This window comes from Pseudophryne corroboree, chromosome 3, assembly GCF_028390025.1.
Source record: "Pseudophryne corroboree isolate aPseCor3 chromosome 3, aPseCor3.hap2, whole genome shotgun sequence".
NCBI lineage: Eukaryota > Metazoa > Chordata > Amphibia > Anura > Myobatrachidae > Pseudophryne > Pseudophryne corroboree.
In genome coordinates, this window is record NC_086446.1 from 477216026 (window position 1) to 477228970 (window position 12945).

Sequence of the window (12945 nt, forward strand, 5' to 3'; positions counted from 1 at the left end):
GCTCATTGTTAAAATGAACCTGGGGGCTACCAGACTTGTGTCTGAAACGACGATCAGCTCGTCTAGCACGGCGGTTACTCTTGCTATTAACTGGTGGTCATAATAATGTGACTCGACAATGTATATTCCCTATCACATGTGCACGCAGACATATTCATGCTAGGGTTAATTCGCGGGGGGAAACTGGAGCCCCTCCCCCCGAAGGAAAGCCACACAAGCATTAGGAGAATACAGAAATTCCACACAGTGAGGACCATGGTGGGAATGGAACCCATGACCTCAGTGCTGTGAGACAGTAATGCTAACCATTACACCATCCGTACTGCCTATGTAAAGTTTGTTGCTGGCTTAGCTCCACTTACTGGTCCTGTTGTTGAATTACATTTTTATGACCTATAATTTATGTTGAATTCTGTGCCCCAGGTATTACTACCCTAATTTTGTGTTCAGTCTTTCAGTATATCTGTCTCCTTCTCTGTTAATGATATCCTGATATTTCCCTTTTGGCTGTTTCCCTTGCAGACAGTGGGATGAACTTTTAGATCCACGGCTGAATGCTAAGCAAAAGGAAGCCATATTGGCTATCACTACACCCCTCTCCATTCAGCTGCCACCTGTTTTAATCATCGGTCCCTATGGAACTGGCAAGACATTTACCTTGGCTCAGGCTGTGAAGCATATCCTTAAACAGCAAGATACCAGGTATAACTCCAAGGAGATAACCTTGCACTCAACTGAAATGTATTGTGCGCTAAAGGATTTGGCATACAGTAACAGTATTTCAGGCTGATGACATATTGGGTAGACACCAGTGTTGGAAGGGTATCCTGTTAAAATATTAACTACAATATGAACGATCTAGAAATGGGTGAAGTGAAGCGTCATGAAGAGTGATCTACTGGGAAAGGTGTAGTTGTAAAGTGAAAAGATGGGGAATCTGTTGGGATTTAGGGCCTAATTCAGATCTGATCGCAGCAGCAAATTTGTTAGCTAATGGGCAAAACCATGTGCACTGCAGGGGGGGGGGGGGGCAGATGTAACATGTGCAGAGAGAGTTAGATTTGGGTGGGCTGTGTACAAACTAAAATCTAAATTGTAGTGTAAAAATAAAGCAGCCAGTATTTACCCTGCACAGAAATAAAATAACCCGCCCAAATCTAACTCTCTTCACATGTTATATCTGCCCCACCCCCTGCAGTGCACATGGTTTTGCCCATTAGCTAACAAATTTGCTGCTGCAATCAGATCTGAATTAGGCCCATATGGCCCGTACACACTATGCAATATCATTTACGATTTGCACGATATTGTTCATTTCTGAATGATATTGTATAATGTGTATGCTTGATCCGACGTACGATGCGCGCTCCCGCAGGTCGCCTGCGACCTTGTACATTGGGCTGCATGCAGTCTTCATGAGGCGATATAGTGTGCTTTTGTACTCCAGTGATGACTTTGCTTGTAGACATCGTTTGTAGTGTGTACACACGATCCGATATGATATCTTATACAATATCATACGATATCGTTTCGTATGGGATCGCATAATGTGTACATACCATTAGACCGCTGCAAACAAGTCAATCTTTTGGGAAATGGCAGATCTACTCAGGATGTGTGAAGCTGCCTTCTAGCAGGAAGAGTTGTATGTGGGATATAAAATAACAACCATGTTCACAAGTTTGCTACTCTTATTCTAATGCTTTCCTCATTATTTCCAGTAGGGTTCTAATTTGCACCCATTCCAACAGTGCTGCTGACCTATATATCAAGGACTATTTACATCCGTATGTTGAAACAGGGAATCCACAGGCTAGGCCACTCAGGTACTTAAGTAAATTGAATTGTTGCACAATGCCCCCACATCTTGTTTTTCTGGAGTCTATACTTTTATGCATGGGACTTCTCCAAAAATGTTACATCTGTTGTGCAAGTCCATGCTAAGCTACTCCAAACATTACCACTTAATGAATTGAGCTGTGTCCCAGCTTTCTGGTACTTAACTGTACCCATATTTAAGAAATTTCGGGGGCGTGTTGTTAGTGAAAGAAAAGATTGGATAACCTAAGCTCATTATTTTGTTTTGCTGTTTACCAGGGTATATTTTAGAAATCGTTGGGTGAAGACTGTGCACCCGCTTGTACACCAGTACTGTCTGATCTCTAGCACGCATTCCACCTTTCAAATGCCCCAGAAAGAAGACATACTACGACACCGGGTGGTGGTAGTGACTCTCAGCACCTCACAGTATCTTTGTCAGCTGGATCTCGACCCTGGTGAGTTAACTGGTATCTGCTGCACTTCATGCAGGATCACTCCATCTGTGTGCGAGTGTAGGCCACGTCACGTGTACATTGCTGTGGTCAGAGTAGATTGTGAGTAAACAATCCAGTGGCATTTTCAGCCAACTGAATGGTATTTGGAGTTGAATATTATTATTATTATTGTCATTACTATCGTTATCATTGTCACTTAGAAGTCACCAGAAAGGGCGTGCAGCATTGTACAAAGAGCATACAGCTAAGCAGTGTATAAAATTATTGTACAAATCATTACACACTAACATAAAGCTACAAATTATGAAACAAGCAGAAGGAAGGTACAAGCATTGGCGTAGCTATAGTGGGTGCTGGGTGTGCCATTGCTATGGGGCACAGAGGCTTAGGAGGCACCGGATCCAGGTTATATACTGTAGTTGCATACAATTTTCCCGGATTTGTCTGCTAAGAAATTTGTTCCAACACATTTCACATCCTGACGTTCCGTTTTCAATAAAAGAAGTACTTAGTGGATGTTTTAATGGTAAAGGGGGCACTGTAATATGGCATAATCTGACCTGCTCATTGTAATGGGGTATAATATGAACTGGAGGGCCCTAAAATGTTACTATGATCTGGGTCACTGTAATGGGGCACAATATGAAGTGGAGGCGCTATAATGTGGCATACAGTACTATGAACTTGGGACACTGTATGTCATAATGTGAATTTGGGGGAACTATATGACTTAATGTGTACTGGCAGCCTTACAATGTAACATAATGGGAACTAGGCACTACTACGGTTCAAAATATAAACTGGGGCATTACTATAGGGTATACCATTATCTATGGCACTACTATGGTTCATACATGAAATAGGGCACAATTATGGGGCATAAAAGTAACTGCTGCGGAGAGGTGTCTCTCTAGAAGCTTTGGGACTGGGGCCCCTTCAAAATATTACTCTGTGGCCCACAAAGTTCTGTTTACACCCCTGGGTACAAGGCTGGGCAGAGCATCTCCATATAAGAGAGGTGAGATGACCATACAGAAAGCAAATCAGTGGAACTTGAGCTTGTGCCCAGGGCTAGGGCAGAGGTACTGATGGAACAGTGTTCTCCCTATGATCAATTTCATAGGTTCACCACCCATCTCTTTTTACATGCCGCCCAGCACTCATCAGAGTGCTAGCCTAACAATGGGTAACTATTGTTGAGCTCTATGGTCACATAACCACAATGCTGGTTACACTCTGACGATAACCGGCTCAGCGGGAGCTATCTGATGGGCTTTCTTAAAGATGGGGAGGGATTTCTGATGGGGGGAAGGTTTATAACGTTGCTTCAGACCAGAGAAGCGCTACACTTATGTTTCTGTGACATTCGCAGATCTCTCTCCCATCCGAGATCGCTCCTCCATCTTTGAGGTACGGTGCAGTTTGGACAACAGGAGAATTGCACAGGGGGTATATGGAGAGTGCAAACATGCACTGTGTGTGAACGTGGATTGCTGCACACAGTATATATTTGTCTAGCCAGTAAGTTGGTGGCAACCTTCATAGTCTTTCAAAATTGTGTTCAGCCAGCAAGTGGGCAATATCTACAAGGGTCTTCAAATATGATTTAAAAATTGTCATTATTATGAGGTATATACTGCCTCTACTTTGCTGCTACTTTATTTATATATATATATATATATATATATATATATATATATATATATATTTTCAGTTTTACAATATATGAAAGAGAATGCACACAGTTACATGCAAGATCAAGTAATACATCAGTAGCTTAGGGAATAGAAATATAAAAGAACAATTTTAGTATGAAACTAAGCTGTAATGGAATGGGAAACAAGTAAAAGATTATTTAGCTGTAACTTCAGAATGTCTGATAAGAGGTGGGCAACCTCATCCCAGTATTGGACCATCTTCGGGCATGACCACCAGATACATTATATATAAAAAACTACCCACCTTGCCACATCACCCCTCCAAGGCGGCGCTACACATTTTTCATAGCCGAGCTGGTACCTGGTACCACCTATAGTAGATCTTGTTTGCATACTCCTTAACCAAAGAGGAGATAGATGATTTAAAAGATGTTTTCACACACTATGGACCAGGTGTCCTCATCGGGTGCACTCCCCAGATCTCTCTTCCACTGAACTAATTTCCCTGTATATCTTGTTTAACATTGGGCAGTACGGATGGTGTAATGGTTAGCATTACTGCCTCACAGCACTGAGGTCATGGGTTCAATTCCCACCATGGTCCTAACTGTGTGGCGTTTGTATATTCTCCCCGTACTTGCGTGGGTTTCCTCCGGGTACTCCGGTTTCCTCTCACAATCCAAAAATATACTGGTAAGTTAATTGGCTCCTGACAAAATTAACACAAGCATGAATGTGTGTACATGTGGTAGGGAATATAGATTGTAAGCTCCACTGGGGCAGGGACTGATGTGAATGGCAAAATATCCTTTGTAAAGTGCTGCGGAATATGTGCGCTATATAAATAACTAGTAATAAATAACATTGAGTAAGAGGTTGTAAAGGACAGAGATTATATCCTTCTGTGGCTGGATCTTCTTCAGCCACAAAAGCCCTGGGCGGCCGCGGCGATGCTGTTTATAGGGAGCCACTGCAGCCGAGACTTAGTCCCAGGGCTGTGTGCGCTGATGCTGGGGTTCGGGAGCTTAGCTTCCATTAGCCCAGCACTAACTAAATAACACCTACATACTAAATGGGGTAAAATTAGGGGATTCTGTACTGGAAAAGGACTTAGGTGTCCTCATAGATAGCAAACTAAGCAGTAGTACCCAAAGTAGGACTGCAGAAAAAAAGGCTAATAAGATATTAGCATGCATAAAACGGGGAATTGATGCTAGGGACGAGAGTGTTATACTCCCGTTATATAAATCACTTGTGAGGCCATACCTTGAATACTGTGTACAATTCTGGGCACCATACTACAAAAAGGATATCCTGGAGCTAGAAAAGGTTCAGAGGCGGGCGACCAAACTAATTAAGGGTATGGAGACGCTGGAATATGAGGAAAGGCTTGCAAGACTAGGCATGTTTACACTGGAAAAGAGGAGACTAAGAGGGGACATGATCAACATCTACAAATATATAAGGGGACAATACACAGATCTTGCGCAGGACCTGTTTTTGGTTAGATCAACACAGAGGACACTCGCTCAGGTTAGAGGAGAGGAGATACCGCACAATACGGCATAAAGGCTTTTTTACGGTAAGGACGATACGTGTTTGGAATTCCCTGCCTGAGGTAGTTGTAATGGCGGACTTAGTCAACACCTTTAAGAATGGGTTAGATAAATTCCTGTTGGATAAGGATATTCAGGGTTATGGTGCATAGTCACGCACTATAGTTATTATAAAAAAGAGGGGTAAAACGTAACGGCAGTCATCAACATCAGTCAAAATTTTATACCAAATAATCCTGCATAGGAGACCACAAATAGGTTGAACTTGATGGACAATTGTCTTTTTTCAACCTTAGATACTATCTTACTAAAAGGCAGCAGAGTTGAGTGATCTCATGCTGGGCGATGCAGCCCTTGGTACGCTGCATTTGGGGACTGTGTGCTTAGCTCCTGGCACACCAGCACCATAGGAAACGGCAGCTGAGCTCTGCAGTCAGGGCTGAGTCCAGCAGCTGCAGCAGTATGGACTGGTAAGGGGGGTACACATGGAGAGATCCGTGCTTAAATTCTAAGCAATCTGACCAGATTGCTTAGAACTTAAGTACGGATCTCCCCGTGTGTATGCCCCACAGTGATAGCGATGCGTGGCCCCGTACGTTATCATCACCGGTGCTAGATTGGCCTGCATGCAGGCTCAATCTAGCACATTGCTCATTTCACCGCTGGGTGAAATGAGTGGTCCGTCATCCCCCCCTCGCTCAGCACACTTCGCGCTGTGCTGAGCGGTCACTGATAGATTGCTCAGCACACATCTACATACACATTTTTAATTATGTGCCAATAAAATTAAATGTATGTGCAGCATTGAGTCGGGACCGCAGATTCTGAGCTGCAGTGCTGCGGTGTATAAAGTCTGGCACAAAACATGTATTTTACAGTGTATTTAAAATATATATGCAGTACTGAGCCAGGAAAGCAGTTCCTGAGCTGCAGAACCTGCAATGTGTAAAGCCTGGTGGCAGAGTATATTTTAAGTCCCATTGTATAACAGAAAATATGTATTTAGATTTAAAATGTGCCTGAATGTACTGTTTTTAAGGAGAAATGCACTTACTTTCTCACTGGTGCTCTAGGGGGAATCCAGAGCTTTCTGTGGGCTGCTGGGTCCCCCTGTCCATCTTTTGACCTTGGATTCAAGCTAGAGGTGGCAGGCTTTGTCCGTTAGCAGCATCCTGGAAATCAGTTTTGGAGGGAACAATATATTTGCTAGCACCTGGGCATTGACTATCACTGCAAGCGGGCTTAGGCACAGAGAAATTACCACTCCCCACTGTCCATTACCATTAGGGACAATGTTAAAGGTATGCATGCCAGGCTCATGCGCTTAACTTGATTGGATAGAAACCACAGGCCAGATCTAATCCCTGTGGTATTGTCTGTTTCCAAGTTTCCAATTCCCAGGTGGGATTCAGCATTGAAGATGTGAAAGGGGTATTATAGGATTGCGCCAAATGCTATCCCGTTCTCTGGCTGTTCTAGGTTGAACCTGATGTCTCCAGGTAGGGTAACGAAGGGTGAAACAGTTAATGCGTGGTGGTTATATATAGTTTGTGTGTGTGTGTGAGACATTTTTTGTGGTATGATGTTTACTTGGGAAAGTTATGATAATGCAATTGGTATTTAGAAAGAGAATATAGCTTATTTGTTACTTTGTAAAATAATAGTATTCTTTTTGGTTGGCAAATGATTGCGGATAATATTGGGATGTTCTATTCCTTCTTGACATATGTGCCTATACATTTGTTGCTCTTAATATTCTAGAGTGATTGTTTTTTCAGATGACATTTTTGATTGAGTTTTGAAGGGAATTATAGCTTTGTCTTTCTGTTGAGAACTGTAAGAAAATAAAGTAGAATTAATACGTTCTATATAATCATGGTAACAGTTGTGGTCAGTGACTGGAGTTGATCTGTAAACATTAATCATAACTGCTGAAAAGTTTCAGAAGTGTTATAGGATAATTACCATTAACTTAAAGAATAAAGGTGTAACGCTGAACTGCAAAGATCCTATTCAGTTGCTGCTTTTGGTTTTGTAGCTGGTATTCATAGTTTTACTTATTCTCCCAAATGATTGTTGGTTCGCTCTGCCTATACTGGAGTAATGCAGAGTTGGAGGTAAACTGGACATACATTACTCAAAAGCAACATCTCTAGAAATATATTCATCAATCTGCAGAGCTGTATGCATCTAGAGAAAAGACTGCTTCTGCCTGTGGAGCTTATGTGTTTGGTTTACTACTAGTCCTCGTCAGCATGTTGCCGCCACCTCACACTCTCAAATAGCTGCACTGCGCTGATGGACCTGTGCGACATGTTTTGCATTCTGGAGAAAGCTTGCTTCCTGCTAGAAACCAGAGAGATTGTCCTTACATTATGTAAATTTAGAATGAGTGCCGCTTCTCCCTGTCCCTCTCCCAGCCCTCCATATGCTGCACTCATTTGGGTAGGTAGAAGTGAAGGCATTAAAAATAAAGGACACATCAGTATTACACCATTTTTCCTGCTGCTCCCCATCACTTATACCCTTATTCACAAGGGTTAAGAGGTATACAGATACACACATGTCACAGTGCTTTACAGAGAATAATTGCCATTCACATCAGTACCTGCCCCAGTGGAGCTTACAGTCTATATTCCTTATTACATGTACACGCATACACACTCTTGCTAGGGTTAATTTTGTTGGGAGCCAATTAACCTACGAGTATATTTTTGAATTGTGGGAGGGAACCGGGGTACCTGGTGGAAACCCACGCAAGTACGGGGAGACTATACAAACTCCACACAGCTAGGGCCATGGTGGGAATCGAACCCATGACCTCAGTGGTGTGAGGCAATAATGCTAACCATTATGTCATCCGAACATTATAGTTCACATAAAAAGTTTGCGTTATATACATTGTGTCTTCTCCAGGTTTTTTTACACACATCCTGTTGGATGAAGCGGCACAAGCTATGGAGTGTGAAACTATCATGCCCCTCGCTCTGGCCAATAAAAACACTCGGATCGTATTGGCTGGAGACCATATGCAGGTAAGGAGTATTTAGCACTCAGGCATTGACCATATATGTAGTGTCCTGTTTCAAGACCAAAAGCTGTGTGTAACTTTTATCCAATCAGTCTTTTTGTCTTGTGGCACGTAATATCACTATCTAATTAAACATTGGGCTCAGGCACAATATATAATATCTGTAAGTGCTTTATATATTTTTCTCTGACGTCCTAGTGGATGCTGGGAACTCCGTAAGGACCATGGGGAATAGCGGGCTCCGAAGCAGACTGGGCGCTCTAAGAAAGAATTAGGACTACCTGGTGTGCACTGGCTCCTCCCTCTATGCCCCTCCTCCAGACCTCAGTTAGAATCTGTGCCCAGCCAGAGCTGGATGCACACTAGGGGCTCTCCTGAGCTTCTAGAAAAGAAAGTATATTTAGGTTTTTTATTTTCAGTGAGATCTGCTGGCAACAGACTCACTGCTACGAGGGACTTAGGGGAGAGAAGCGAACCTACCTGCTTGCAGCTAGCTTGGGCTTCTAGGCTACTGGACACCATTAGCTCCAGAGGGATCGAACACAGGCCCAGCCTCGGTCGTCCGGTCCCGTAGCCGCGCCGCCGTCCCCCTTGCAAAGCAAGAAGAACGTCCAGGAAATCGGCGGCTGAAGACTCCGGTCTTCATTAAGGTAGCGCACAGCACTGCAGCTGTGCGCCATTGCTCCCCATGCACACCTCACACTCCGGTCACTGATGGGTGCAGGGCGCTGGGGGGGGGCGCCCTGGGCTGCAATAAGATTACCTTACATTGGCAAAAAATACACATAATATAGTCATTTAGACTATATATGTGTAAAATCCCCTGCCATATATCCATAAAAAAAGCGGGAGAAGTCCGCCGTGAAGGGGGCGGGGCTATCTCCCTCAGCACACTGGCGCCATTTCCTCTCACAGCTCCGCTGGAAGGACGCTCCCCAGGCTCTACCCTGCAGTTTCCAGGCTCAATAGGGTAAAATAGAGAGGGGGGCACTAAATGTAGGCGCAAATACTATATATATATATATATATATATATATATATATATATATATATATATAGATATATATATATATATAGATATATAGATATATATATATATAGATATATATATATATAGATATATATAGCTGCTATAGGGTAAAATCACTCATTATAGTGTACATCCCTGTGATTTATAGCGCTGTGGTGTGTGCTGGCATACTCTCTCTCTGTCTCCCCAAAGGACTTTGTGGGGTCCTGTCCTCAGTCAGAGCATTCCCTGTGTGTGCGCGGAGTGTCGGTATGGCTGTGTCGACATGTTTGATGAGGAGGCTTATGTGGAGGCGGAGCAGGTGCCGATAAATGTGATGTCACCCCCTGCGGGGTCGACACCTGAGTGGATGGATATGTGGAAGGAATTACGTGACAGTGTCAACTCCTTACATAAGAGGTTTGATGACATAGCAGATGTGGGACAGCCGGCTTCTCAGTCCGTGCCTGCCCAGGCGTCTCAAAAGCCATCAGGGGCTCAAAAACGCCCGCTACCTCAGATGGCAGACACAGATGTCGACACGGATACTGACTCCAGTGTCGACGACGATGAGACTAGTGTACATTCCAATAGGGCCATCCGTTACATGATTACGGCAATGAAAAATGTGTTGCACATTTCTGATATTAACCCTGGTACCACAAAAAAGGCTATTATGTTTGGGGAGAAAAAGCAACCTGTGGTTTTTTCCCCCTTCTGAAGAGTTAAATGAAGTGTGTGATGAAGCGTGGGTTTCCCCCGATAAGAAACTGGTAATTTCCAAAAAGTTACTAAGGGCGTACCCTTTCCCGCCAGAGGATAGGATACGTTGGGAGACATCCCCTAGGGTGGATAAAGCGCTCACACGCTTGTCAAAGAAGGTGGCACTACCGTCTCCGGATACGGCCGCCCTAAAGGAGCCTGCGGATAGAAAGCAGGAGGCTATCCTGAAGTCTGTATATACACACTCAGGTATTATACTGAGACCGGCTATTGCTTCAGCATGGATGTGCAGTGCTGCAGCTGCGTGGTCAGATTCCCTGTCTGATAACATTGATACCCTTGACAGGGACACTATATTGCTAACTGTAGAGCATATTAAAGACGTAGTCTTATACATGAGAGATGCACAGAGGGATATTTGCCAACTGGCATCTAGAATAAATGCAATGTCCATTTCTGACAGGAGAGTATTATGGACTCGGCAGTGGACAGGTGATGCGGATTCTAAAAGGCACATGGAGCTTTTTGCCTTACAAGGGTGAGGAATTGACTATTCCACAATGTTTGTGGTACCGAAACCGGACGGTTCGGTGAGACCCATTTTAAATTTGAAATCCTTGAACACTTATATAAGAAGGTTCAAGTTCAAAATGGAATCGCTCAGGGCGGTTATTGCAAGCCTGGACGAAGGGGATTACACGGTATCACTGGACATCAAGGATGCTTACCTGCATGTCCCCATTTACCCTCCTCACCAGGAGTACCTCAGATTTGTGGTACAGGACTGTCATTACCAATTACAGACGTTGCCGTTTGGTCTGTCCACGGCACCGAGGGTATTTACCAAGGTAATGGCCGAAATGATGATACTCCTTCGAAAAAAGGGAGTTATAATTATCCCGTACTTGGACGATCTCCTTATAAAGGCGAGGTCCAGGGAACAGTTGTTGATCGGAGTAGCACTAGCTCGGGAAGTGCTACAACAGCACGGCTGGATCCTGAATATTCCAAAGTTGCAGCTGGTTCCTACAATGCGTCTACTGTTCCTGGGGATGGTTCTGGACACAGAACAGAAAAAGGTGTTTCTCCCGGAGGAGAAGGCCAAGGAGTTGTCATCTCTAGTCAGAGACCTCCTAAAACCTAAACAGGTGTCGGTGCACCACTGCACGCGAGTCCTGGGAAAGATGGTAGCTTCTTACGAAGCAATTCCATTCGGAAGGTTCCATGCAAGGATCTTTCAGTGGGATCTGTTGGACAAGTGGTCCGGATCGCATCTTCAGATGCATCGGCTGATAACCCTGTCTCCAAGGACCAGGGTGTCGCTGTTGTGGTGGCTGCAGAGTGCTCATCTTCTAGAGGGCCGCAGATTCGGCATACAGGACTGGGTCCTGGTGACCACGGATGCCAGCCTTCGAGGTTGGGGGGCAGTCACACAGGGAAGAAACTTCCAAGGACTATGGACGAGTCAGGAGACTTCCCTGCACATAAATATTCTGGAACTAAGGGCCATTTACAATGCCCTAAGTCAGGCAAGACCCCTGCTTCAACACCAGCCGGTGCTGATCCAGTCAGACAACATCACGGCGGTCGCCCATGTAAACCGTCAGGGCGGCACAAGAAGCAGGATGGCGATGGCAGAAGCCACAAGGATTCTCCGATGGGCGGAAAGTCATGTGTTAGCACGGTCAGCAGTGTTCATTCCGGGAGTGGACAACTGGGAAGCAGACTTCCTCAGCAGGCACGACCTCCACCCGGGAGAGTGGGGACTTCATCCAGAAGATTTCCAAATGATTGTACACCGTTGGGAAAGGCCACAGGTGGACATGATGGCGTCCCGCCTCAACAAAAAGCTAAAAAGATATTGCGCCAGGTCAAGGGACCCTCAGGCGATAGCTGTGGACGCTCTAGTGACACCGTGGGTGTACCAGTCGGTTTATGTGTTCCCTCCTCTGCCTCTCGTACCCAAGGTACTGAGAATAATGAGAGGAGTAAGAACTATACTTGTGGTTCCGGATTGGCCAAGAAGAGCTTGGTACCCAGAACTTCAAGAAATTATCTCAGAGGACCCATGGCCTCTGCCGCTCAGACAGGACCTGCTGCAGCAGGGGCCCTGTCTGTTCCAAGACTTACCGCGGCTGCGTTTGACGGCATGGCGGTTGAACACCGGATCCTAAAAGAAAAGGGCATTCCGGAGGAAGTCATTCCTATGCTGATTAAAGCAAGGAAAGATGTGACCGTAAGACATTATCACCGCATATGGCGAAAATATGTTACTTGGTGTGAGGCCAGGAAGGCCCCAACGGAGGAATTTCAGCTCGGTCGATTTCTGCACTTCCTACAGTCAGGAGTGACTATGGGCCTAAAATTGGGTTCCATTATGGTCCAGATCTCGGCTCTGTCGATTTTCTTCCAAAAAAGCCTGAAGTTCAGACATTTGTTAAAGGAGTGCTGCATATTCAGCCCCCTTTTGTGCCTCCAGTGGCACCGTGGGATCTCAACGTGGTGTTGGATTTCCTAAAGTCGCATTGGTTTGAGCCAATTAAAACCGTGGAGCTAAAATACCTCACGTGGAAAGTGGTCATGCTGTTGGCCTTGGCGTCGGCCAGGCGTGTATCAGAATTGGCGGCTTTGTCATGTAAAAGCCCTTATCTGATTTTTCATATAGATAGGGTGGAATTGAGGACTCGTTCCC

The 12945-nt window shown here is 44.7% G+C and overlaps 1 protein-coding gene across 3 annotated transcripts in view; it reads left to right on the forward strand.

Annotated features, from left to right (window-relative positions):
* The window catches only part of HELZ (helicase with zinc finger), a 403350-nt gene that overhangs the window by 257199 nt on the left and 133206 nt on the right, over window positions 1–12945 (forward strand). For 2 of the 3 annotated variants that reach the window (XM_063960827.1, XM_063960828.1), the window contains exons 14-17: window positions 523–702; window positions 1722–1826; window positions 2098–2276; window positions 8407–8525. In XM_063960827.1, the coding sequence (XP_063816897.1) occupies window positions 523–702; window positions 1722–1826; window positions 2098–2276; window positions 8407–8525 (583 nt within the window). The remainder of the gene's footprint in view (window positions 1–522; window positions 703–1721; window positions 1827–2097; window positions 2277–8406; window positions 8526–12945) is intronic. The other variant, XM_063960829.1, reaches the window with a different exon arrangement.